Consider the following 26,443-nt stretch of genomic DNA (forward strand, 5'->3'; position numbering starts at 1 on the left):
CATAACATTTATTAAAATACTTATAATTGATGAAAAATAAAGTCCAACAGTCCTAAGCCTAATCTTCATTCTACTCTTTAGTTTATTATCAGCCCGCTTCTGTTTTGATAAAAATGGCCGCCGTCTAGACTGCATAAATAGTGCAATTTTCAATATATATATTAATTTTTTCGATTTATAATAGTTCAAAATATATAATAGCTCTAAAAGAAATACCATTTGATAAAAGGACACATTTATAATCGATATTTGGACGTCACTGTGTCCGTAGTTTATCAAAAGAAGCCCAACGAAGATGGGGACCTAATTTTTCCAAGGCTTAAGGGTACTGTCAAAATCTAGCATAATCGTTCTAAAGCATCATATTTCAAGATTAGATGTTCTAAAGCATCATATTTCAAGATTAGATTAGGAATTTAAAACATATAAACAGCTGTACTAAGATAGAAATGACGTTCGTAATGTTCCCGTTTATGGAATCAATATGGTCTTACATATACTGGTATCTTAGACCAGTAATAAAAGGTTTTTTAAGACGTACCACAAAGCTGTGTGAAATTCAGAGAATATGTTATGGGGAACCAAAAGGAGCAAAACGCACATTAGCCCTTGGTAAATTAATTTAATGATAAAACTAAATGAAATACGTAATTACGCGATATAAATTGCATAGAAAACTCTTTAAAAAATACGAGAGTGAGAGATTTGAAAGATGCTATGATGAAATTAAACAACCTAACAAATACTGGAAGGTTTACTGGGGAAATTCAAGTTAATGCTGTTGAATACGCATTTAGAACCATAATTGAAGTTAAATACATTAACCTTAAAGTTCATAAACTGTAATTGAACCATTTTATTTCACTGTTATTGCTCATTTAGTAAAGGTTTTCAATATTTCAGTTTATCTCATTCATTGAAAAAATGCCTTTCACAGTCATTTGGTTACAACCAATTGAAATTTGACGTGGAAGAAGTTAGGAAAGTGTCTTTCTCATCTGATAATCCAGACCACGAGAATAAGCTACTAAGGGTATAACAAACTATAATAAAGCTTGTAACACAAAGTCACTTAAATACTTTTCTTAGCTTTGGGATTTATTAATGCCAAGTGAGGAACTAAAAAATCGAATTTCAAAGCAATGGGGCAAAATTGGCTTTCAAGGGGATGATCCTAAAACAGATTTCCGTGGAATGGGTGTCTTGGGTTTGGATAACTTGCTTTATTTCGCTACAAACTACAATAAAGTTGCCCTACACGTTCTGACACATTCCCAACATCCAACATACGGATATTCCTTTGCAATTGTTGGAATAAACCTAACAAGCATGACTTACCATCTTTTGAATGCTGATGTTTTGAAATCTCATTTTTACAATTCTGTTAATGGTCCACCAGGCCTTGAAGATTTTCACCAACTATATTGTAAGAAAAAAAACCCCAATAAAACCCCAGTAATTTGGTCTAAAACCTTTACATTCTTTTTAGGTTTCATTTTCTATGAGTTTGATAAACTGTGGGTATCAGAAAAACCCCGTGACATCATGGAATTTAACAGAATCCGTGATAAATTTGAAGAGAATTTGAAAAAAGAATTAGGAAAACATAAAACAGCATTGAAAATGAATGTTGCAGTTGAAACACTTTGATGTTTATCACCAATTCTAATTGAAATGTTAGAAAAACACGTTAAAAATATACACAAATCCCTAAAAAAAAAAAAAGCAAAGCACAGATTTAGAATCAAAGTAACGAAACCTTTCACGTGTTGTGAGCTTATATATATTTAAAAATTCTGTGATATATTATTTTTTTTTGAAAAACATTTCAGTTTGTAACGTTTTAAAGTTCCCCTGCCATGTTAAGATTGTACTTAAAAAATACACATTCATGTTCACTTTGATATATAAATAAAATATATATACTCACATTATCACACATGTTTATGGGCCCTATAAAATTTGGTGGATACCTACCTCCCCCCCCCCCTAGTCAGGCTGTATTAATTATCATTGTTAAATTCATAAATTGTTTTTGATTAAAAATATTTTTTGTTTTTCTTCCAAATTAAATTTGGGTTCAAAAGTTATGGCCTGATACCTTCTGGGTGGCTGGCTGGCTGGCTGGCATCTTGGTGTACTGTTTTATATGAGAAAAATAAAAAACGGCTTGTACATTCCATTGGATCATTAAACATTTGGCATTGTAGTTAAATGTATTTAAATTTTAAATAAAGCTGTAATAAAACCTTTTATATTAGTTGGTAGTTTGTTGTTTGGATACCTGGCAAGGCTTAGGAGGGGGTTCCAGGTTCCTTGGATACCTGGCAAGGCTTAATAAGGGGTTCTTTGGATATCTGGCAAAGGGTTAGGACTAGGACGGGGTTATTTGGATATCTGGCAAAGGGTTAGGACTCGGACGGGGTTATTTGGATATCTGGCAAAGGGTTAGGACTAGGACGGGGTTCTTTGGATATCTGGTAAAGGGTTAGGTCTCGGACCGGGGTTCTTTAGAGATCTGGCAAAGGGTTAGGTCTAGGACCGGGGTTCTTTGGATATCTGGCAAAGGGTTAGGACTAGGACGGGGTTCTTTGGATATCTGGCAAAGGGTTAGGACTAGGACGGGGTTCTTTGGATATCTGGCAAAGGGTTAGGACTAGGACGGGGTTCTTTGGATATCTGGCAAAGGGTTAGGACTAGGACGGGGTTCTTTGGATATCTGGCAAAGGGTTAGGACTAGGACGGGGTTCTTTGGAAAATTGGAAGGACATCCGGCAAGGCTTAGGTTATGTCTTTCTTTCACCTACACTTTGACAAAAAATCAAATTTAATTCCAGTTAAATTTTTTAATTTGTTTTAACTAAACACAATATACATATTTTCGTCAAGGAATGATCTGTACAAATCTGCGATAATATACCGTCAGAAAAACCAAAAAATGAAACACGTCGTTAAAGTAAAATCATTACTATTAACTAAATATTTTGGGCATTACACATTTTTTTTTTTTTCGCTCGAAAGGAGGGTAAAGGGTTAAGAGATTTTTGAGGGAGAATCTTCAATTAATATATTTAAGAAAAAAAAAATCCACGCAAAAAAAAAGTAAAAACATCGGTAGAACATCGGTCGCGGTACAAAGAAAAAAAAAATCGTCTGCCAATAAAAATGGTCCCTAAAATAGTTTCGGCTTGGCGTCAACTCATATTTTGGAAAAATTGCGCGGTTTTTATATATTTTTTTGTTTTACGTTTCCATCAACTCTGAAGAAGAGACTAGTTTTGAGAAATAAATCACAGCGTTTGTTTTTTTCGTTATTTGTTTCTTTATACTTAACAGCAATAAATATTTTGTTTATTTCTTTTCGCAGTTCTTTTATCAACAGGAGGATCTTACCTTTTTTTTGTTAAATATAAGTTTCCCTTTCCGGTATTTAAACACAACCTAATAATTTTTAGCTTTTTTTTTAAACAATAATCTTGTTGATGTTCGGAAAATTTTTCTTTAATATTCTGTATCGGATTTTGTTTAATTTGTCGATGATTTCTTCACTCCGGTTCGGAGTTGATATCAAAATCGTCGCAAAAGCAAGGTTCGTAACTCGTAGCGTTAGAGTTTTTACTGTTAGTGCAAGTCGAAGTTGTCGTGACGCTATTAAGACTTTCGACGGGTTCGGGAGAGATGGCTCCGTTAACTCCGTTGGCCGCGTTGGGGTTAAAGGGCGAATCTCGGGCTTCGTTTCGTGGCGAACAAACGCTGTAGAAACTCGATTCGGCCGTCATGGCTAACAAATCTTTATCGTCGGGTTCGACAGAGCTAACGCTAGCCGACATGCCATCCTCGGCCACCGAAGAAGAGGCTAATGAGCTACAACCACCCGGCCCTCCGCTATCGGAAGACATACCATCGGGAGATTGCAGGAGAGCTCTGGTGGCTCCCGGGTCTAAACCCGTATTGGTCATTTGAGCCATTTCTTCCATGGCGTCAATGTGCAAACAAGCTTTAAAATGAAGCTCGGTTAAACTTTCCTGAGGACTTTCCAGCGACCTTGACGATGTTCCGCTCATGTCCAAGGTCTCGTCTAATTCTCCGCGATCATCCAATTTACTGAGATCTAGAACCTTGTGGCAACAATGGGCCGAGGGCGTTCCGGGAGTACTGGCCACGAAGGCCGACGCCAAATGGTGTCGAGAAGGAGATTTTCGCGGGGAGGCTGAACATGATTTGGAAGGTCGACGGGGCTTGGGTTTACTGTTTCGAAAGGTTTTTTTGGCATCTTCCAGACAGGCTATCGAAGTTTGCATGGGGCTGCTTTTTTCGTAGCTCTCGCGAAAGGGTGATAGAGGGTTGAAAGACATGGCGCGCAAATTTTTAAATTTCTCAGCTACTTCGGGAGTCGACGCTATCGAACACATAATTTTCCCGCCATCAGCTACCGAAATACGCGCGCAAAAATAAATATAATATAATTAACTTACCGATTAAAGATATAACATTTCCATCAACAGTAGCATTAAGAAAGCTGCTGCCGTCGAAACTATGTTTTATCTTCCACTGAAGCTCTTCGTTTTCCATCGTTAGCTGCTGTTTGAATTTCTCTTCTTGCTCGAGATATTCTTTAAGTCGTCTATGCTCGCAACTTAATTTCCTTCAAATTAAATTAAAGAAAGAAAAAACTCGCTCGTATTAACATTAAATTCAACAATTAACGTCAGAATAATTATAATTACTTTTCAGATTTGACTTTATCTCGAACAAGGGCTTGAAGCTCTTCATTACGAGCTTGAAGTTTCATGACGCGATGCCGTTCCAGCGGCAATTCTTCAAGCTATAACGAAAAAGAAAAGAAAAAACCCCCAAAAAAACCACCGTGTTAAGGTCAGGCCTAAAGAATGTCATTTAAAAGAAAAACTAAAGTGGAAGAATTTAAAATAGATCTTACCCCTTTCTTCATCTTCATATTTTCAGCTCTCAATGCGTGTATTTCTTGTTGTTTCATGTCTAAGACGCTCTTGAGACTGTCAACTTCTTGCTGAAGTTCTTGATTCTTGGCAGAAATCCACTGTAAAAAAAAACCCCAAAAAAAAAACCCCGGAGATTATAATACCCCTATTCTATTTTAGGTAGAGTATGAATTCAAAACTATATGCATAAGGACAAGGACATACTTGAATTTTAGCGTCAGTGTCCTTGTTAAGGGTTTCTTCAAAAGCTTTGGCCGTTTGTTCCATGGACAAGAACTTTTTCTTTTGTACCTCAATTTGAGCCTTAAGATCATCTTTTTCGGCTTCGTGCCTTTTCAACGCTTCCTCTAATTTTTCCTTCAGTTGAAGTTCTAATCCTTCAATCTCCCTTTGATGACTAATTTTCAAATTCTCAACCGAATGCAGATGCATCTGCTGAATTTCTTTCGCTTTAAATTCGTAATTTTCGACAGTATCGTGAACTTCTTTCGCTCGAATAGCGTCAGCGTCGTTTAGTTTATTGTTCACTGTAGAGTTCAAAAGTTCACCATCGTTCTCATCGCTATAAAACGACAAAAACACTTACGAGACAAAATTTCGGCTTCGGATCGTTTCAATTCCTCCGTTAAAGAGTTAAGTTTGTCAGAATGAGTAGTTTTCATTTGTTCAACATCCGCTTCGTATTGTTCTGCGATTTAAACGTTTATTTCAACATTCTTTCGCGGCGTGGTAGAATTATATTTATTATATCTTACTTAGGACGGATTCTAGCGTTATAAGTTCTTCTTTCGTTTTTTGTATGTCCGCGACCAGATCGGGATGCGAGAAGGCGTCCAACTGAGAAAAGGAGACCAGGGGGTTGAGAGAAGTACAATAATCGTGTTAGAAAGCGGAGTGGTGTTAGTGTGACGCTTATGGCATTATAAGGTGATTTAATAAAGCCGTGTGAAAAACAAACATACGCAAAAGGCGCATTGCGGCTTGATAATCTTGTTTTACGATGCCAACCCATTAAACTCGGGTCATTTTGGGTCAGCTAAGCAAGACGCTCAAAGACTATGTACAGTAACAAAGACGTCTATCCCTTATTTTAAAGCTAAAGTAGTTAAGGCACTATTGCTTAACAGAGACAGGTGGAAAGAAGAAAAAATTCTAAAAATAATTATGGAAACTAGCGTGTTGCTGATTGGATGGTTGTACGCACCCCCGTCTCTGTCCTTTTTAGCGAGTAAAGCTCCCATGCGTAATTGGAAACCCGTAAAAACCTCACGCAAGCATTTTATAGAAATACATAAGCGCGCAAAAACAAGGAAGAAAAAAGTAAACAAAGATATACAAGAAGAGAAAAAAGAGTGGGGTCGGTGGCAATGGTCCAGAAAAAAAGATCTTCCAGAGGAGATTAGTGAAAATTCGCTGACAGAATCAAAAGATTGAGTGAATGCTTTGAGGAAGGATTATGTTTACTTATGAAATATAGGACGATCAAGTTAAAAGTCGTAATCTATTAAAACCAATCTGGTCAAATTTAAAAGCTACTTGGTTGGGATATCGGATCAGCGTGCAACTTTTAAGATTGGGAATGCAAGACGTATCGCAATGAAACATAAAAAGAAATTCAACGCAAATTACTTCTCCAACGAGGTATTTAACTAGAACTCCAAAAGCGTCGAAACCCAGAGCCGTGTGTTTGGTTTGCATTTTGACCATGTTCAATTCCTTGGTTCTGGCTTCGCATAGAGCGCCCAATCTTTGGACCTCCTTGGAGAGTTCCTCGACTTTATTGGCAGTCACTTGGGCCGATCGTATACGCGTACTGCTAGATACGGTTCCAACCGACGACGCGACTGTGGCGTTACCCCGGCTTCGATTTTGATTAACATCTAAATTAAAAGAGAAGAGAAAAAAATACAGAAAAGATAAGACCACCTATTTTGACCATTAATGCGGTACCAGGAAATTTTTATAACTAGCGTCATAAAAAATTTAAAGAGGAAAAAGTATTTTTACACTTGATTGACTTCGAATCTGAATTCCTGAATTTCAAAACACCTTTCTAGAAGTATGGAATTGAACCAAAATGGGGTTCTCTAAGCGCTCGATTTGCGGTATAAGAACGGCTAATTAAGTTCTGTTAATTAAACAAGGGGCCTCATCATGGATACGTATGATAATTTACTTCGAACAAATTCACGAATTTCATGGAATGTGGCGAATAATAATTTTTTCGTTAAAGTTATAAGTATTTAAGGTGTTCTTCCCTTTGAAAATCTGTATGAATAATGAAGTAACCATGTAGTAATGGGGTATATAATCTTATATGGCTTGTTCACAAACCGAAATAATTCATAATACAACCCCAAACCAACTGAACCGTGGCCCCTTCTCTTACATAAGACCCAAAAACAAAGTCAAACCAAATAAATTCAATTCAATCTTGGTTTGTATCAAATATTAAACGAAATAAAGTGAATTTTTAACGTATTTTAAGCTTGCAAGAAAACAACCTATCATTCCGTACTAATAAACACCATCCTGCCTACTAGTTTTGTCAATAAAAACTTAAGTTGGTATAACACCCCAGCAATTTTCACTTATACTCTGTATAAAACACCGCGTGTTAGGACAAGTTAACTCGTCACTAGGAAGTTTTGGCGTACATATAGTTAAGTACACTCAAGGACAAAGATAGTTGTTGATGATATACGGTGTCGATTAAGAAAACGAATTACGCAACCGTAAAGTTCATCCCAGTCTAAGAATTACTAGGCAACCATTGCCAACATTATTGTATAAGACTGGTGTACCAACTGCTTATTAAACCTGAAACGGAGACACCGAAGTTGAGGCCTAACCAGATATGGGGGACACAACACGGTGCTTCCGAGAAATGTCTATGTATATTCATCCTTCCATATCCCACCAGCAAGGGTAAGTAACTTTACCAGATGGTAACGCGTAAAAACAGCCCAGCTGACGTTCCCGAAGATTATGTTTAGTTTATTTAAACCTATAGGGAAGACGTCTCTGGTTCTGCTTACCCTAGTCACATGGTTGACATTAAAAACCAGAGCACCACCACCAAAAGAAATATCTTACTGCCCTACAAAGAAAGCTATCTTTGTGTTTAACCCCTTTAGTTTATGGAAATGTTATGGTTATGGGTCGACGGTAGACTTAAGAATAATAATTGGATTGGTCCCTGTTGAAAGACATAATTGTATTGTTTTTAAATATGCATGCCTATAGATGAAACTGGTTCCGCGGCAGGTCTCGTTCTATTTTAGTTATTTTTTCTTTCTTTCACTTAAATTGTATTGGGAGACTAGAATGAATAAGGTTTGTTTTAATTGGAATTAATTAGCTAATGGTTTAATTGTTTACTTAATTTAATAAAGCTAATTTCGAGCTACAATTTGAGGTGTACAAAGTCAAATCGGTCAATAATTAAGGGAATTACGACTAATTTTCAAAATGAAGACTTCGTGTCAAGTTCAATTACGCTTAATCAACAAGATTTCTCCCAATTCCTTTATCTCCCTAATTAAATTACTTAATTAAAACTTAAATGAATCAGTTGAAGTTACCCCTTTATTTAAAACTTAATTAAATCTCTTAAATATTAACCTCGACAATTTTAATTAGCTTGATATTCCCCAATTCCCACGCACTAAACAGGAAAGACAATTACAGAGCGAAACGTCATTTCAAAATTGAATAGTGAATTATTCCAAATCCAAATTAGGCATGCAATTATCCCCTCAGGCTTTATGACAATTTTCTCGGAAACACTTCCGTTTTTAACTCTTTTTTATATTAATTTTATTTCAAATGGCATTTCCCGTAATTGGAACGTTTATTTCCTTTCCTTGTCTATACGGTACAATCATACGAATTATGTCACAGAGTGAATAAAAGTTGAATTGCGCGTGAAAGATGTAATAATAGATTTATTACTACCGTCTTGTCATAAAAAAAAGGATTTCACACGTTTTCATATTAAATTAAAGTGTGTGTATGTTTTCCGGGGTTGCGACTTTTGTCTCTTATCAAGATTACGAAGTTTACTGATCCCCGAAGTCACGCAAAGAGAATAATAAAAAAATATACCCTCATTACCCGTTGGCTACTTTCTCGAAGTATTTTTGAAAACATTCCAATTAACGTTTCTAATTGCTAGTTAAAATTACTGAAATTTTCATCACAATGGATGGAGTTTTTCGATTTTAACTAAATGATTCCCTCTTTGTTTGAACTAAAAATAAATTTTACTTGAATCAATTAGGATACCACGCTAAGACCTCGTGGGGGTTTAAGTTATAGGGCTTTTCAATTCAATACTCGAGCTACTTCATTCTTAAACCTTCAAACCTATGATGCTTTGTATTCCACAATAGACCGTTTCGTTTCAACTAAACAGCCGTCTCATTTCCTTAGCCTATAACCTAGAACAGCGCTAAAGAGACTTCAAATAGAAGTTTAACCTAATAGAATTAGCCTATCCATTTACAGATCAAGTCCTTGACTAAACCGATTCAACCCAAGATGTAAAGTTCTTTAAAACTAGCGTCATATCTTTTCCGTAACAAGTTTCCCCCACAAAAAAACAATCCCACATACATACCAAAGAACAAAAATATCCTAATTACCTGGCAAGTACCCAACATCCGACTTAACCCTACACGTAGGTCGTGTAATTGCAACGGGTAATCTAGACCCGAAAACAATGTCCTTGCGTTTAAAATCCTTAATTGATGATTCTTCCAGATCTTTTTTAACTTGATCCGTGTTATTGAGATCATGTTCATCACTATGATTATTAGATTTATCCGAATTAACCAATGGCGCTGAGCGTGGACTTTCAGCGGACACATCATCGCCCAAGGCACTATCTCCGTCACTAGCTTGTTGCAACGTTTCCGTTTGACACTGTAAATCGGGGTAAGCCGGGTTCCTAGTACCGGGTAGTTCGGGTAACTGTCCTTTCTGGTGTTTATCCTCAAGATCTTCATCGTCATCGATAAAGGCCAATGAATCAGATTGGCACCAAGTACTGGGTCGCTCGGGTGATATCCTCTTGGTATTACAATCACCACCGACAACGGCTTGCAATACGCGTTGTTCCAGTTCATTTTCGCTCGAACTACCGTGAACTGGTGGTACGCGTCCCAACAGACTCGTATGGTACTGACAATTTTCCTTGATACGAAACCTATCTTCATCCAATTCCTCAAGGTTGGCTTCACGCGATGAAGGCGTCCTTTTATGACGCGAAAACAGTTGTCGAAAAAACCCTTCCTTTTTCGGTTTCGTCGGTGTGGTGTTGCAAGATTTGATTGAAGAGTCGCCACTGGGTACCCTGGACTTGCAAGGCAAGGTCGCCGAAGACCTGGACATCATTAAAGGACTGGACATACAATCGGGTGGCGCTTCTTTCGACAAGGATTTCGTCGAAACGAAATCCAGAAATTCATCATCCTGTTTTTTCTTTGACTTTTTAATCCTTAGGGAACCACCTCGGACATCCATACCCCGACTCCATTTCACGCGCATTTTGAACAGATCCAGAGTGGCGAATTTAGGGTAACCGAAACAAATTTAAAATCACTTAAAACGAACGGTGTATATCACTTCCATGGTTTTACGGTTCAAAACCCCAAAACTAATGGGTTTAAAAGATTAAAATCTTTACATTGTCGAAACGTTTTGGGTATTTATAAAGTTTCGTTAGCGAGCGTCGCTTTTAATCCGATGTTAACCGGCTTACAAACGAAACAAGACTGAGTCTTGAATTACTCTTACGGATAGACTGCAAGCCAGAGAGAGGGAGAAAGATAGGGGAAAACGCTGCGGATGGAAAAAACTAGAACTCACTTACGGCCCTGGAATATCACTACGGAGTTCGGAGTGTATGTAGTATCACTAAGTGTAGTATAGAAAGAGACGTAAGGGATTTAAAAACCTGTTCGTTTCCCCCCCTCTAAACTTGTAACAAGTACAATCCCTCCCCCCTCCGTGTTCGTAGTAGTAGGGTTTCAGTACAGTTTACTAAAACATCACGAAATTAGCTGGCCATGTACGAAGTTTAACTTACGAAGCCAGCTTCATTAGTATAGTGTTCCATAAAGGGTGGTAGGTCGGTTAGGTCTGAAATACATTTGGACTGTTATATGGTCGAAAATGTTACATCTATGGCTACACCCTAATATGTTATGAACATCAATGCTTTGCGGTTTAATTAAGAAATTGAAAACACAATGAATGATTTCTAATTTAATTACGGGGTTATCCGTAAAACACTTCAATTATAACTCGTAACCGGTGTGTCCCCTTGGGGTAAAAGGTCATAGACGATACAATCGCCCATAGAACCATCCAACTTCGGTCCTATAATTACGCTGTACAATAGATAAGATAGTTATAAAAACATTGCATTGGTAACCCCTACATCTTTAATACAAAGACACGAAAGTGTCCTCAACCATCTTCTCTAATAACGCAAGGACATAAACCAAACCAAGAAGAGATAATCATGGTTGGAGTATACTGACGTTGCTATAATCGGTCTGCCGTATTCGATCACGTTTTCTGATTTAATATATTCTATGAAGAAGAAAAATAAAAAGAAAGAACACCCCAGGGCTCGAAAAACCATTTTTCTGCAAGCTGTTTTAATTTTGGTCGGGGGAAATAGGGACTAGTTGGGTTAGAATAATAATCAAGTTCGTATAGACTTCATATATATATTCCTGCCAAAACGCAGACGGTGCGGTGCCATCATTTTTTTTAGAAAATATACGTATTTTTGTTTTTAATTTTTTTTTATTTTCAAATGTCTTACTCTTTTGGAATTTTAAAAAGGGGAAGAATACCGGTTTGGATTTTTTTCTTATAATCTTTATAAATAGAGGGGTAAGCTATAGGTGATTGACGTTCGTGGTGGTTTTTTAAAATTTATTACCATACGTGAAGGTTTTTAAAGTTACTTAATGAATATATACATATTTCATATTTATAAATAATATTTAAATTAACGAATGGGTTTAAATTATTCAGTAATAAATCTGAATTTTTTAAAGGCCTCAATATATTAACTTTCAAATTTGCGCATGCAGTAGCTTCATATCAATTTATTTTTTTTGCAGATGTTTACGCGTGACGCGTGTAGACGTTTAATGTCGGTTTAGAACCGCATCTGTTTCTCAAAACAAATTAAAATCACGGCGTTGATTTTCAACAACGAATTATCGTGTGATACCGGCTTAAGGCTTAATAAATTCAGAACGAATTGCTTATTAAAGCACAGAGTTTAGTCTCTTAACGCATTGTTACGACCAGACATATTTCGGGGGGTAATTTTCAATAAGTAAACAAACTGAGATTCAGTTTTAATTTAGGATGCGGCTTTACAAGTCGCTAAAACGATATACCGGGCTGTATAGTTTTTAGAGCGCCAGGTAAACGCCAGTATGAGGTAACACCTGGCGGAAATGCTTTGAAAAGAGCAACAACAGACACTGGTATATAAAAAAAATCCTCAATAACTTATGGTAACGTTCCGGTCGCGCACCGTGACTTGTTAGTTAACAATTTCATCCCAGTTAAAGTTTTCCTGGCTCTATAAGGTTAACAATCAGTTTAAACCCAAGATAAACTGTACAGAAGATACACCTTGAGATGTCGTGAAAGTGATCCAAGCATGCTTCCTTATCTCACCGCACGCGCAGAGTGCCACGCCCCCTTTTTATACGTATATAGATTACTACACAATATCATACCTTCATATGTCTATGAGTCCCAATAAAGTCCGTATCACCCAGAGTTTGTAATGGGATTAAAAACGTAGATTGGGTTAATTAATCTCTATGGGTTTTTGCATGGTAACTAATAGGGGTTAAGGGTTGGCCGCGTTGCATTCTGGGATTGGTATTAAGTGTATCTATTAATCTTATCCGCTGCAATTAAAAAGAGTACTGAAATCGGAAATATCAAGTTATCGGTTTCCGGAATCTAATTGCGAAATGTGGAAATACTTTAGTCTTTCTTTTTTTAATTCTTTGCAGGAAAATATACATTATCTTGATAGTTTAGTACTTGATACGGTTGCAATATTTAAGTGCAATTCCAGAAGTTTAAATTTTACGATATTACCGGGGAATAAAAATTATAAATACTTAACTGATGTCGTAACTTTGTTAATTTTAAAGTAATTGTTTTGAAAATTTGAGGACACCTTGAGGATTATTTGGTCTAAATTCGTGGTTAATTTCATACCCCTACCTATTATAGATCAGTAGTAAATAGGTCAAATAATTAGTTGACAATAGCACGCAATGCAAAATGAAATAATATCGTGCGTTCGACTAATTTCCCTTAGACCCTTTAATCATCTATCTCATTTTACAAATAGCCTAGGTGATACCATGACATCATCTTTGTATGTAGGGTACGGGCGCCGTCGGGTCTGACCAATAAAGGATGACCCGAGCTACTAACGCCATTGTTACCCTATCCTTGGCGATCTATCATCTATGACAGGGTACCTAAGGGGCCGATAATGGTACAAAATGCCTCATTCAGAACAAAAAACACTTTTAGTTGGTTAGTTAGAAGTTGGTAACTCGAAGTAAAATATTATTGTCAATATCAAATCATTTAAAAGTAAAACTAGAAATTTAATAAAATTGTCTATTATAAGTTGAAAATTCGATTAAATAAGAGGCGATAGAGGAACTTTAAGCGTGGGAATTTATCAAAATATCTAACTATGCGATCACTTAACGATTATGTTTAACAAAAGCACTTAGAGACAGACCTTAAATGGAAACACAGCGCTCAAATCTTCTTCACTAATCTGATTGTATCGCATAACGCCATTAGCCACGTTCATATCTGATGAAGATTAACAACTGGTTTCCCCGGCATAGCATAAAAGAGACCTTAACTCAAATTTTAATCCCCTCAACGCAGTCATTATATAATGAATCTTGCGCCTAAAATATTAATTAATCCAAACCCAAAATCCTTTGTACCACCAAGTCGGTGTATTATAAACAACAGGTTTTGTACGGAGCGTGTACAACACAGAAAATACCGCCTAATAAACAGACATTTACCAGGCGGTTAATGGACCACCATCTAACGCGGTGTCACGTGGTATTTTTTCAACAGTATTAGCACCAATGGGTTACATTCTTTAAGGGCATGTATGGTCTAACGAGGCAGAAAAATTCCATAACCCGGACGGAACCACAGGCACAAACTACATATTTCCCAAAATTCCTCGGAAATATTGTTATTTTTTCTTCTTTCACCTTATGATATTTTCACCTGCTTACGTTAATCGTGACTCTACCATTTCTTTCACGACAAAAACCAAAAACTACCTTTTTCTACGTATAAACGAGTTTGAAGTTGAAAAACTTGAACTCTACCTATTTTTTTCCCTTTGAAATTTTAAAGTCGCGTCGGCTACTTTAGAAGGAGTTAAGATTATGAGGTCAAAGGTTACGTATCACTAAAATTAATAAAACATTTACTTAAAATGAATCCGGGGAATAGAGAGGAGAAGAACTACGGGGACGTGACGTCAATATTGGTAGGTTAAATTGTATGACCTGAGCTGACGACTTTTAATATGGTGGCCAAAGCCAAGGTGTGACGTCACGAGAAAGTTGGGAGGAGAGCTTCCGGTTACATGGAAGGAGCTAAGATTCGTGAAAGATACACAGCCCTACTAGTGGTTTGAATACAACGGGGAAAAGCAGTAACCCACCATTAATATGGCCGCCAAAACATTGGTAAGGCTTAGAAGGGTAACCCACCACCAATATGGCCGCCAAAACTTTGTTAAGACTTAGTAGGGTGTGACGTCGTACCCATTCAAATTTATGCTCTCATTTTCAATTAAAAAAACTGGGGGAAACCCATATAATGACTCAATTTTGGGGGTCCGTGCGCCACGGAGTCTGGGTCTGGACTGGTATATTAACATTGGGCCATATTAAAACTGCGGGTAACGACTCATCCCTCACTACTATACAGGTTATCTACGTTACCTGAATCACGATTCACGAAATTCTATATAAAACCACACCCACAATGCCACGAATAAAAGATACCTGCATCATCCAACCAAACCAGGTGGCCCATGGGTAGAAAAAAAATTAAACCCCAAGACCAGGGAGGAACTTTTACTTTTTGGTCTCAAACCTTTAGTCAAAAAAATTCAAACTTCTAACTTTTTGAAGTCAAAAACCAACCGTATCAAGAAAGTAATCTGCATTTCAGACTGACTATTTTCTTTAGTATGAGATTTAATATCCCGTATCCATCCGCCTTAGCTTAATCCCAGTTACTTTTAAGGCAGATACAAATATCTATTGTTAGATGCGTGGAAAACTTGGCTCAGAAAAGAGCGACCGACAATAATCACACACCTTGAAGGGTTCTATGGCATTACTAGAATTCTGTAGAGTTATATCATACGCTTTGGTTAATTCTAGGTTTTACAAGCTGGCATTTACGGAATTCTGATCTTGAAATGAACTATTTTAGAGGTTTTTTACCCTGAGCATCATGGGAAAGGAAAGACTAGACTTGAAAAGATTGAAGAAGAAAACGTTTCCGGTTTCTTTGATCTCTACCTTCCCTCTCGGAGTCTGTTTTTCTGAGACAGTTTTCAATTGATATAATAATAATAAAAAAAATAATTCAAAGCTTACAATAACAGTTCTTAAGCTTGGGAACTGGCAGGGTGCTCACTTTAAATTGTTTAATGGGTACGACTCCAATGTATACATATGGGTTTTGATGGGAAAATGCACTAAAAATATATATTTTTTTGGGAATTCTGGAATTTAGAATTCGCAGGATTGCAAGCTATAATTTATACGTAAAGTTTACCTAAACATAACTTCATAATATGAATGAGATTGATAATTGATGAGTCATAAGACGGTCGATAAATCTTCATTTGCGTGACGAATCCATTGAAAATTCATGATCTGATAAATTAAATCCGACACTCCATGAATTCAGTACAACTTCCTTGCATTTTTTCCCAAAGCCCAGTACAAATTCAATAAAATTTCGTGATAAAATAAAAAGTAACCGCATAAATTCATCGATAATTCATCATAAACTAATCCAAAACGCCAGCATAAATTGATAATTCATCATAAATTAATCCAAAACGCCAGCATAAATTGATAATTCATCATAAATTAATCCAAGACCCCAGCATAAATTAATTGATAATTCGTGCTAAATAAAGAAACCAGTGCCTGGTAATTCATCATAAATTATTTATTAATGACAAAATAAAATAAAATAATATTTTAAATTCTCAAAACGAAAATTCTAAATAAAAATTTAAAATATTGAAAACCTTATCACGTTCTTTAGAACCAAAAAGCAAATAAAAACAGATGAATGAAATACAGACCAGCACCGACACTTTTCTTGGTAGCTCCCCTAAACGACTCCCTTTTTCGTATTCGTTTCTTACGCACTAATTTCTTCAAAGCACCCACGACTAAGACCGCGTTTGTATATTCCGGTACGGCCATACCAACCAGAAGGAACCACCCAAAAACGTTTTGGTCCGGCGTATATCCCGAGTTCCAAACGATAAATGAACTGTTATCCTGACTACGATTTGCTCGAATTCCCCAAAATTAATACCGAAAACTTCATTTACAATAGATGCGTATAGACACGCACTATGCTCGCACCTTCACCACCAAAAATCCCAAAATCTAAGCAGAAAACCTATAAAATTATTGGCTCGCGACGATCGACCAGGAAGGTTTTTCCCCAATCCTTATAAAAATAACGGACTGTTCCTTATAATACGATGGGAAAATACAACAGTTAGGCCTAATTTGATGTTGATAACTCTCTCCAGAAGTAAATAAACACGAAATTATTATTATTAAAGTCATACCACAGACTTTTTTCCAATTCAAAATATATAGCTAACTTTTAATTCAAACAATTCACGTGTATTTTCCTGGCCTTTTCAGGTACTGTGGCTTGACCACGAAATATTTACAGACTTTGATAACTTCGGTTAAATCTACAAAACTACATCTGTCTCGTGAGAAGGTGACCCACAACCCGAGGGATAAAAAATATAGTTAAGTTTCATTTTGTGTCTTTTTCTTATAAATTATCTCTCCCCCCCCCCATTTTATATAAGTTTAACCCGTCTGATTAAATTAAAAATTGTAGAAGATTTTTTTCAAGTTCATTACAGGAAAGTTTCGCTCGCTACAATCTAAGTAAGCTTTTTATCAATTATATACAATTTTTTAAAATTTATAAGTTAGTTTCTTTCCCCGAAGGCACAAGGTTGCAGAATAAATTGGCTTTAATTGAATCAAGAAGGATGAGGAGGGTTTTACTAATTGTTACTATATTATAATTAATTTAATTTTAGCTGAAAAACATTTCTTACCCATATAATTACTACGTCATAATTAAATTTCTAAAATATTCTACGTCAAATTATGGATTTCTAAAATTCAAAGACACATTTCTAAAGGATTATCAGTTACTTTAGAATGGTTATAACAAACATAAGGAAATGAATAAGTTTGTTTTTATAACTTCAATCGAATCTCATTAACAGATAATTAAAAATTTCCTCGTATTAAGCCGAAATTCTTAACAAGCATCTAATTAAAAATATCTCTATAGCATAAAGCATAGATATAATAAATAATATAATAATACCACCAAATTAGTATAAAAATAACTTCACTCTTATGATAATATTTCCAAATAAAACCTTCTGTAACTTTTGTGAAGGGGGTATAAACAAAATACCAGAAAATACCAAAAATAAAAAACTAAATATCTCAATGAACCAATAAAGAAGGACCACCATGTCACCGAAGAAAAGAGGACACGCTTGCTTTCATGGCGCCGTTCAATTTTTTCTTCGGTTTTATTTTCAGGATAATTTCAAGATCAAGATATTTATCCATAAATGATACTTTCTGGCAACCTACTTTCAATCTTGTTTTGCAATTTTATTAAACGACTAAATTTACAGAAAGCCAGCCAGACATCGCCGTGAATTAACGATTAGTGTCGGGATTTTAAAGCCACGCTGTAAATTTTGTCGTGGATTACATGGTGACAGATTTAAATGGGAAAGGCGTGGTCAAAATTAACCCTTTTAATTCGAAAGCTAAATCGGGGAAACGTTTCAAGGGTGTTATTTAATATAAAACTGCCCTCGATGCGATGTACTTCCGGTTTGAGCTGCAGACCACGTAGTAAATAGCTTCAAATACAAATACAAGTCCCTAAGAAATAACTATAAGACACTATGACCTTTGCAAGTCAAGTTGTACAGGAGATACAAATGGTGACTTTTATGAATATTGCATTTGGAAATTCGGGTGTTTCCGCTATAATTTCAAGGTACTTTTAATAACAATACCGTACTAGCTAGCTAGCGTTTGTGTGCCAATAGGTAAAACGACAATGCGTTAGACCGAATCCGAAAAAAATTATAATTCCCCGTTTCAATAATTCATATTGTTCATAATTGTCAAACTGGCTAACACCTAGGCCTAAATAAAATATTTTTCAATATCATTCATGAACAAAACAAGTTAATTACTATATTAAAACGAATTAATTTGCACGGGCCAATAGCCTAGAATGCCATACAAATATGGAATCTACTCCATTATTGAAGGTTTTTTTTAATCTCGTTGCCTTTTTGGTAAAAGGGGTTACAAGTGGGTTTCTTTTTTCAAAAAATTATTTGAAAGCGTAGGTATTTTTCAAGGGTAATTCAAAATAGTCCCACGTAACCGTTTGATGCCCAAAAATTAGGGAAGATTATATATCAACGCTATGTTATAGATTTACAGATATTAAATTAGTTATTAATGCAGCAGCAAAAAAATAATTAAAAAATTATTTAAAAAAATCTGTTATGGTGGTATGAATTTTGAGGCGAGTATTTCACAATTAAAATCCGTGCTAATTATTATTAATTTTTCTCTCTAATTTACCAAATCGGACACGACATGCACGACTGAAAAATATCCTTGGGGGAATTATGGATTTAAGGTGGTATTTAATTAAGGTAATCTTAATTAACACCGTACCTGTTTTTCCCTTTAAAAAATTTATATAAATATTAACTTTATATCCCAAACCAACCCAAATAAATACAAATAAGCACGTTTTTCTCAAATACAAAAAAAAAATAAAAAAAAAAGAAATTCGTAAATTTTTATCATAACCCTTTCCAGTCTATAAGCTTTAATGAAAAGGTTACTCACAAAATTATGTAAATGAGGTGAACTATAATTAAAGGGTAAAGCTAATTTTAAATTAGTCTTGGAGTGAGTGAGATAGAGCGGGATGGGGGTTATAATTTTAACCCTTTGAAGCGAGAATAATAATTCATTGTTATAAAAAATATTATATATTAAGGACCTACTTTATAGTGGGTGACCTTAATTAAGGTCGAGGTCAAAATTAAACTTTAAATAAGGCGATGAAAGCTTTCATTATATCGATCAGTAAAATAAAAAAAATTAACGATATCACATTGATTTTTTAAAGAGATAAGAGAACTAATATCAATTCAATTCCCTCTTCTGAATAAAAGTTTATCCTTGTATCAAAATGTTTTTAACACTCCCCAGACACTACTCTAGCTAGTGCTGTCAAGTTATGGGTTCCCTTTATGATAGCGAATCCTTTATTATTCTTATTTTGTTCAAGGGTTTAATGCAAGGTCCTTGAAACGCCTCATTACCCTATCAAAGGACTACTTGTCTTATAGTTCTGTCACAATAAACGCAAGACGCGATAAACAAAACTATAACCTAAACATAAGAAGAGTTGAATTACGTATGGACAATCAAAGACACCGCTAAATCAGATAATAATTCTTTGATCTAAATATATAATCCAAATATAATATAGGGTTCGTCTTGGATATATTTTTAAATAATAGAGATTATTTGGGGGGATGGGGGGGATGTTGAATAAAGGCGAAGTAAGTCAAATTTTAACTAAAATTAAAATTTAACCATAACTATAGAATTTTATGCTAATGTCTCTTAAATTAAAAATCTAATGTTAATTACGATTTACTAGTAATTTTAAAACAAGGTGGGGAATAAATAATGGTCGCTAATATTGCACGTGAAAATTCATTAGAAAAAAATTCACGTGAATATTTAATTTTCGTAATTTCAAACAAATCAAAATTAAATATGTTTAAAATATATATAATTTTTTTTTAAATCACATTTGCTTAATAAAAAGCCACGTGGTAATTTTCCACCATATTATTAAATGGGTTCCCTGACGTTAGATATAATATCTCGAAACCAGTTAAGTTTTAAAACACCAGTTAAGTAGAACGATCTACCCCCCCCCCCCCCCCAATCCCTTCAAAGGTAGATTTTCGGCAACTTTTGAAACGTTGAGTGAATACAACAATTTCGAATTCGAACCCGTTTTACATAGGGGCTAAGTTAAATAACCGATCTGAACTTTAATATACATTTGAAAAAAAAAACTCCCAAAATTATAGATTATATAGAGTTTGTTTCCCTAAAAAGATTATGATAATCTATTGTTCAATAATATATAACAGGAAGTATGTAGCCCCTATAGACTAAAGAGGGGGGGGATTGATAAAACGAAAATTACGAGTTATCCAAGCGTAACCCTTTTTTCTTAATGGATAAGCAATTAGTTTAGTAGTTGAAAACTTCAAATAATTGAAAATTAATATCAATTTCGGATAATGGACTTCAAAGATAGATCCGTTTTGATTCTATTTAAATTTCAAGGTCAAGAAAATAACGTTTTCCGTATTTTTTAAATATTTAATATTTGGGGGTAAAGATATTAAAGTATTTCGTGAGTTTAATTTTTTATTTTTAATTTAGGGGGTCAAAATATTCCATTTTTTAAAATGAATTTTCTTTGTTAAAAATTAATATTATTTCTTTAAGCTCGACATAGTTCCGAAATATTAAAGTTCTCGGTCCGATTTTCAAGTTTTAAAAATAAAAACTTGAATTTTAATGAGATTAAGTACTTTAAAATAGATAATTAACTCGACCCTAAAATTTAAAATTCGAAGAAAACGAATACTAGGCGAGTTATTTTCTAGATTACTAGAATTTTTGGCTCGATAATACCAAGTGCTACCTTAACATTAATTATTTGTTCCAAACTCCCTAGAGCGCTAATTGTCTACGAAAAAAATATATAACCAACCCAAGAAGTTCAAAGTAATATTTTGACAAGAACAACAACAAACAAAAACAACAATAAGAGGGCGTTCTTTGTTTTCAGAAAAAATGCGGGTCAATAATAATTTTGAAATAACTTCACTTTAAACTTAAATATTCTAAAACTTAACCCCTTTTTTTGGTTCATAGATAGTTTAATTTACACTAAAAATCTACAGAAAAATCTCCCCTATTCTCTCTCAAGTCAAGTTGCTCAAGTACTGAATTGAACTGAACTGTTAAACTTTTAATTCTCTCCCTAATCTCTAGACTAACCAACGCTGGTGGAAACTATGTTAAGAAAAATAATTCTAACATGAAGTATCCGACCTCTTACTTAAGACACCCCCGTTAAAAATTCGGGGTTTAATTTAACGGTAGTTGACCTCCCTTGACAGGCAAAAACATATTAAATATAAAACACCATGTCATCTATCCCCCATAGAGAGAGATACGCTAAAGTTTACTGAACAACACCCCCTACGCTTCCAAAAACCCCGATAAAAATAATACAACATATAATACAATATAAACAATATCGATATGTAATATGATATCGATTAAATCGATACCAAAACCCCCGATAATTTTACGAATCGCCCAAACATATCGACTACCATATTTCGTTAAACTAAAACTCGAAGTCGGAAAACCAAAATAGACTCCAGTGTATTTTGACAGAAGTTGGAACTTCAAGTACCAACAACCATTATTAAGTATTTTACTGACAAGTAACATCGTCAAATTTCCCCAGGCCTTACACCCTACCCAAAAAATAAAAGTTAAGCTTCAAAATCGTGGGTGGATAATATGGTTTGACGTCAACGGATTACGTCACCGATTTAAAACCGGCGCTTTGGCAACGAAACACGTGTTTGTGTCAAATATCGTATACATGTCAACGCTTTCAAACTAAATCTCCTTTGCGACTTTAACCTTGGAGGAAAAAGGTGAAGTGGAGTAGTAATCTCCATACCTATAACGCAGCCTCTGTGCCGAACTACCCCCCCCCCCCCATCTAAGGCAACAAAATCCTATCAGCAAAAACGTACTCGACAATGCCCATTGTGTTTTAAAAATATAGAAGCTAATTCGTGATAACTAGCTTCTGATTTTACAAAGCGGTACGTGGCAGCACTTAACAGAGGTAGGGGCGTGCGCACGGTACTCTGGGAGACTATCATGGCCGCACATAGCAAACAAACATTTACTACTCCATTTCACCTCCATCCTCCAAGCTTTAACGTTCGCGCCAAAAAGAATAAATTGGCGCCATTTTTATGGGAACCATATTAAGCAAATGCAAAGTCATAAACAGTGGCTACGTTGTCTAGAAATATACTTTCTGAAACAATCTTTTTTGGCCAAGGGTGGTATCGCGTTTCAGTAATTAAAAAAAACATTACGGCGATTGAGTAATAGCAGAGATTTCATTGCGGTTATGTAAAACTACACTGTAAATTACTTAACGCTGCCATTTCATAAATTTAAAATTAAAAACAGTAACGTTTCGGTCTAGTGAAAATAACTAAGGAAAATTAGAATTAAAAGTTATTTAGAGCATTAATTAATAAAGATTAAATTATATTAAATAAAATAATGAAGATGTATATAATTTAAATTTCCTTGAAATTTAAAGGGAATAAGAACTAATTACCGTAATAATAAAGTGAATATGAAACACACCCAAAAATGGCAAAGTTCTCTAAACCAAATTAGAATCAAAATTATATATAATTAAAAAGGAACCCTTAAGGTACCCTTAATGCTTTAAATAACTTTAATTAGATAATAACCGCGTACTAAAATTAAACAATGAAAGGGTTAAAGAAAAAATAAGATAGAGGCTTCGCATAATCACTACCTCGTTAAATATAATTATAATATAACCATGAAAATTAATTAAAATGCTTAATTCTGATTCCTTTGTGGACATTTTAAAAACGTAGACGCGAATTTTCGGGCCTAATTTTTTTCGTACTAAGAAACAACTTTTAAGACTAACATCCTGATGTTGGCATATTTAATATAAGGTTTATAAAGAAAAAGATCCGGTTTTTCAAAAAGCCAGGACACCTGTATGCTAAACAGATTCACTGACTTCCAACATAAACGAAATAAAATAAAAAAAAAAATAACGTGAAAACGGGTTGCTAGAGTTCCGAGGGACGGGAGGAAATACAGAAAAGTATGTCCCGAAATTAGGCCTAGTTGGTGGTACTATTATCTGTCAAAGCCAAGGATACTACGTCATTTATCGTTACCTAAGCCTAATCCTACATTATAAACAACCGAACCCGTTTTCCAGCTCAAAAGAGCTCAGAAAATCAAAAATAGGCTTAACATTTCAAACTAATTCCCGAAAGTTTAAAATGTATAGACTTAATTGACTCTTAACTTTTAGATCATAATACAACTAAGCATAGTATTTTATAAAATTAGGCTTAACTATTTCACCCACAAACCCTTTCTATATTTGGGATTAAACTCCGATTTAAAATTTTGTAACACGTTTATTATTTAAAATAGGTTCCATAAAGAGCAAAGAAAACTTACGAATGCAATTAAAAAACTCGTGCAAATTAAAATTAAGTGGGATTAAATGAAAATTAAATAAAAAAAGCCAAGCACAAAAATGAAAAAGGCGGGAAAAAAAACGGAGATTTAAATTTAAAAAACCCCTAGATAAGCCTAAAAGGTACGAAATTTGTTTGGCATGAATCTAGAAGGTACTGGTTTGGACTGACCTCGAGGCGCCATCTTTTTGGTAGATGCCAAGCTGGATCCTGGTTTCAGTTCCGTATTGGTAGATGGCGCGGCGGCCGAAGAGGCAACTCCGGCAGCGGCTCGCGCAGTGGCGCCACCACCAACTTTTTGAGATTTTCCCGCCATGGATCTTTGCCATGGTAAACCCCGGGGTGCGGCTTGAGATTGCGTAGTAGTAGTAGTAGTCTTTGTAGTAGTGCCGATGTTGGCTTTGGGTTTAGCAGTGTCTGAGATTTGCGCTACTTAATTTTCATAGTCCAAGCAAAGGTTGTGCGGATAGAAAAGGTTCCGAAAGAAAAGAAATAAAGAAAAACAAACATGCAAATTTTTGTCTTTGTTTCGAAACATGCATAAATTAAGAAAGTTAAAGATAGACAGGTGATTGGTAGAAAGAGAAACGTAAACTTTGAGATATTTTCGATAGATCCCTAAGCCTAACTCTAAAATAAGAAAATAGGCCTAAATGATTAAAGTTCAGAGCCCCACGTGCTGCAACTCGTATTTCGCGGGAAAGTTTCACCACGTGTTTTAAAAAGGCTTAGGTATTTAATTTAAATAAACGGTTGGAAAATTTCACCACGTGGCGCAAAAAAGGCTTAGAAACGCTTTTTGTTAAGCCTAATTTTAGGGTTGAGGCAAATCTATCAAAAATATCTCAGTTACGTTTCTTTTAGCGTTATAGTCATGCGTATTGTTATAGATTCATGCGGGAGATAGTTATTAAGTAGAAATTGAGGCAGATTTAATCAAACCAACTTATAATCAAACCATTTTGATCAAAAAAAATTTAAAATCCGCCACACCCAAAATCAAAATTACGGAAAAAGTTCCTTCCCCCGCGATAAAAAAAAACCGAAATACATCCCATCTTTAGGACCGGATTGTTCTTCTAAGAAATACTATTACTTGGAATTTAGAGTCAAATAATAACTAACTACTCCCAAGAAAAAGAACTACGATTAACTACTAAAACACGTACTACCAGGTTATGTAGGTGTACTTCGTTTCTAACGTACAAAACTACATAGTAATTTAGACGCAAAAATTATTTGAACCCAAAAAAAAAGAAAACCGGGGTTCTTTTCTTAAACTAATTCTAAATTGTCTTTTAAAATCTGGGTTACCGAGAGATATAAAAAAAATGTAACGAAAAAAAGCAAACGTTTCTTACCTTTGACCCTAGTTCTGCTTGAAGCGTTGGTGGCTGCAGGAACATTGACGGGAGCGACAAATTTCCCCATTGGAGGCTTTTTCGCAATGTTTTCCGCTGACGTAGCGCGTCCAGACGCTTTTGATTGGTTGCCTAATAAATTGATTTAATTTAAATTAAATTAAATTAAAATAGACATCGTGATAAAATTATTTTAAACGATTAATAGTTAGTGGTTAAAATTAGTAATTAGTGAAAGCATCGTTTGAGTAGAGCGTAATTACCATGAAATAATGCACTGGCTATTCTTGAAAGCCCCATATTAAATTAAATTAATTAACTTAAGTGAATAAATAAATAACTATAATTAAATTACTGACACCGCTTCCAACTAATAACTGAATACTTTCAAACTTTCGCGAAGTCACGTGATGCGCAACGTGGGGAGTCCCACCACGCCTACTAGCTTTAGTTTTAGGCCTAATTTTTTGATATAATAAACTATTTTAGGTCTAATTTAATTTTAGGCCTATTTTTTGATAAAATACACTATTTTAGACCAAATTTTTGAGCTAAGCCTACTTTGACCACAAAAAACCCGCTAATTAGGTCAGAAGAAAGTGCGAAACATCATTTCGTAATTCAAGTAGTACAACAAGTACAACAAGTACTTGGAAAAGTGGTTATGAAGAAAGGTGTTGTGTAGTGGAAGAATAATGAATATATGTTAATTAGAACGATATTTTCCGTTAATTAGTGAGTGTTATAGAAGAAAGATTATTTTTTCATAGAATGGCCAGAAGAGTGTAGAGTGTAGAGTGTAGAGACAGAGGTGACCCCTTGACCTGTAAATTGAAACTCTTACCAGTCGTTGGTAAAGGCTGAAAACGGTAAATTCTAGATTCAAATTTTCTTTTAGGAATTTGACCAGCAGCTTGGGAATAATAGGATGAAGCGACTGATTTTTCGCTAGCCGCTACTTCCGACGGTGGATGAAAGACACTTCCGGTTTCAGACGTAGCGTAGGATAAGGCTTTAATTGGGTTAGGTTAGGTTAGGTTATATAACTAGCAACAAAAGCGTTACTACTACGGGAATTAAGCCTAATTATTACACCAAGAGGGTTAGAAGGAATAGACTTGAAAACTCACCTTTGTTACTGGTCGAAGTGGAAGCGCATGAAGGTTCTAAATTACAATCGGCCACGTCATCAGTACCGCGGGAACTGCAGTGAGATGGTGGGTCACGTGGGCTGTAATTACGAAGGGAGTCTTCATCATGAT

General features: G+C 35.2%; 2 protein-coding genes across 6 annotated transcripts in view; one reads left to right on the plus strand and one right to left on the minus strand.

The window, feature by feature from the left end:
- Window positions 1–89: 89 nt before the first annotated feature.
- LOC149690771 (ELMO domain-containing protein 2) lies at window positions 90–2,255 on the plus strand. Its single transcript, XM_089870729.1, has 6 exons — window positions 90–349; window positions 380–612; window positions 674–842; window positions 904–1,033; window positions 1,090–1,426; window positions 1,490–2,255. The coding sequence occupies exons 2-6, from the start codon at window positions 450–452 to the stop codon at window positions 1,648–1,650; spliced, it is 960 nt and encodes a 319-aa protein (XP_089726855.1). The 5' UTR covers window positions 90–349; window positions 380–449; the 3' UTR covers window positions 1,651–2,255.
- A 571-nt stretch (window positions 2,256–2,826) lies between these two features.
- The window catches only part of LOC149690772 (uncharacterized), a 42,591-nt gene continuing 18,974 nt past the window's right edge, over window positions 2,827–26,443 (minus strand). For 2 of the 5 annotated variants that reach the window (XM_089870560.1, XM_089870562.1), the window contains 12 exons: window positions 26,312–26,412; window positions 26,026–26,193; window positions 25,182–25,313; window positions 23,992–24,249; window positions 6,589–6,841; window positions 5,717–5,811; window positions 5,548–5,649; window positions 5,166–5,488; window positions 4,940–5,059; window positions 4,728–4,825; window positions 4,476–4,645; window positions 2,827–4,399 (listed from right to left, as the gene is read on the minus strand). In XM_089870560.1, coding sequence (XP_089726686.1) covers window positions 3,546–4,399; window positions 4,476–4,645; window positions 4,728–4,825; window positions 4,940–5,059; window positions 5,166–5,488; window positions 5,548–5,649; window positions 5,717–5,811; window positions 6,589–6,841; window positions 23,992–24,249; window positions 25,182–25,313; window positions 26,026–26,193; window positions 26,312–26,412 — 2,674 coding nt within the window. In that variant the 3' untranslated portion in view covers window positions 2,827–3,545. The remainder of the gene's footprint in view (window positions 4,400–4,475; window positions 4,646–4,727; window positions 4,826–4,939; window positions 5,060–5,165; window positions 5,489–5,547; window positions 5,650–5,716; window positions 5,812–6,588; window positions 6,842–23,991; window positions 24,250–25,181; window positions 25,314–26,025; window positions 26,194–26,311; window positions 26,413–26,443) is intronic. The other 3 variants (XM_089870561.1, XM_089870563.1, XM_089870564.1) reach the window with 3 other exon arrangements.

This window comes from Phalangium opilio, unplaced genomic scaffold (genome assembly GCF_054372755.1).
Source record: "Phalangium opilio isolate 3A_F unplaced genomic scaffold, DU_Popi_V2 ptg000031l_1, whole genome shotgun sequence".
Lineage (NCBI taxonomy): Eukaryota > Metazoa > Arthropoda > Arachnida > Opiliones > Phalangiidae > Phalangium > Phalangium opilio.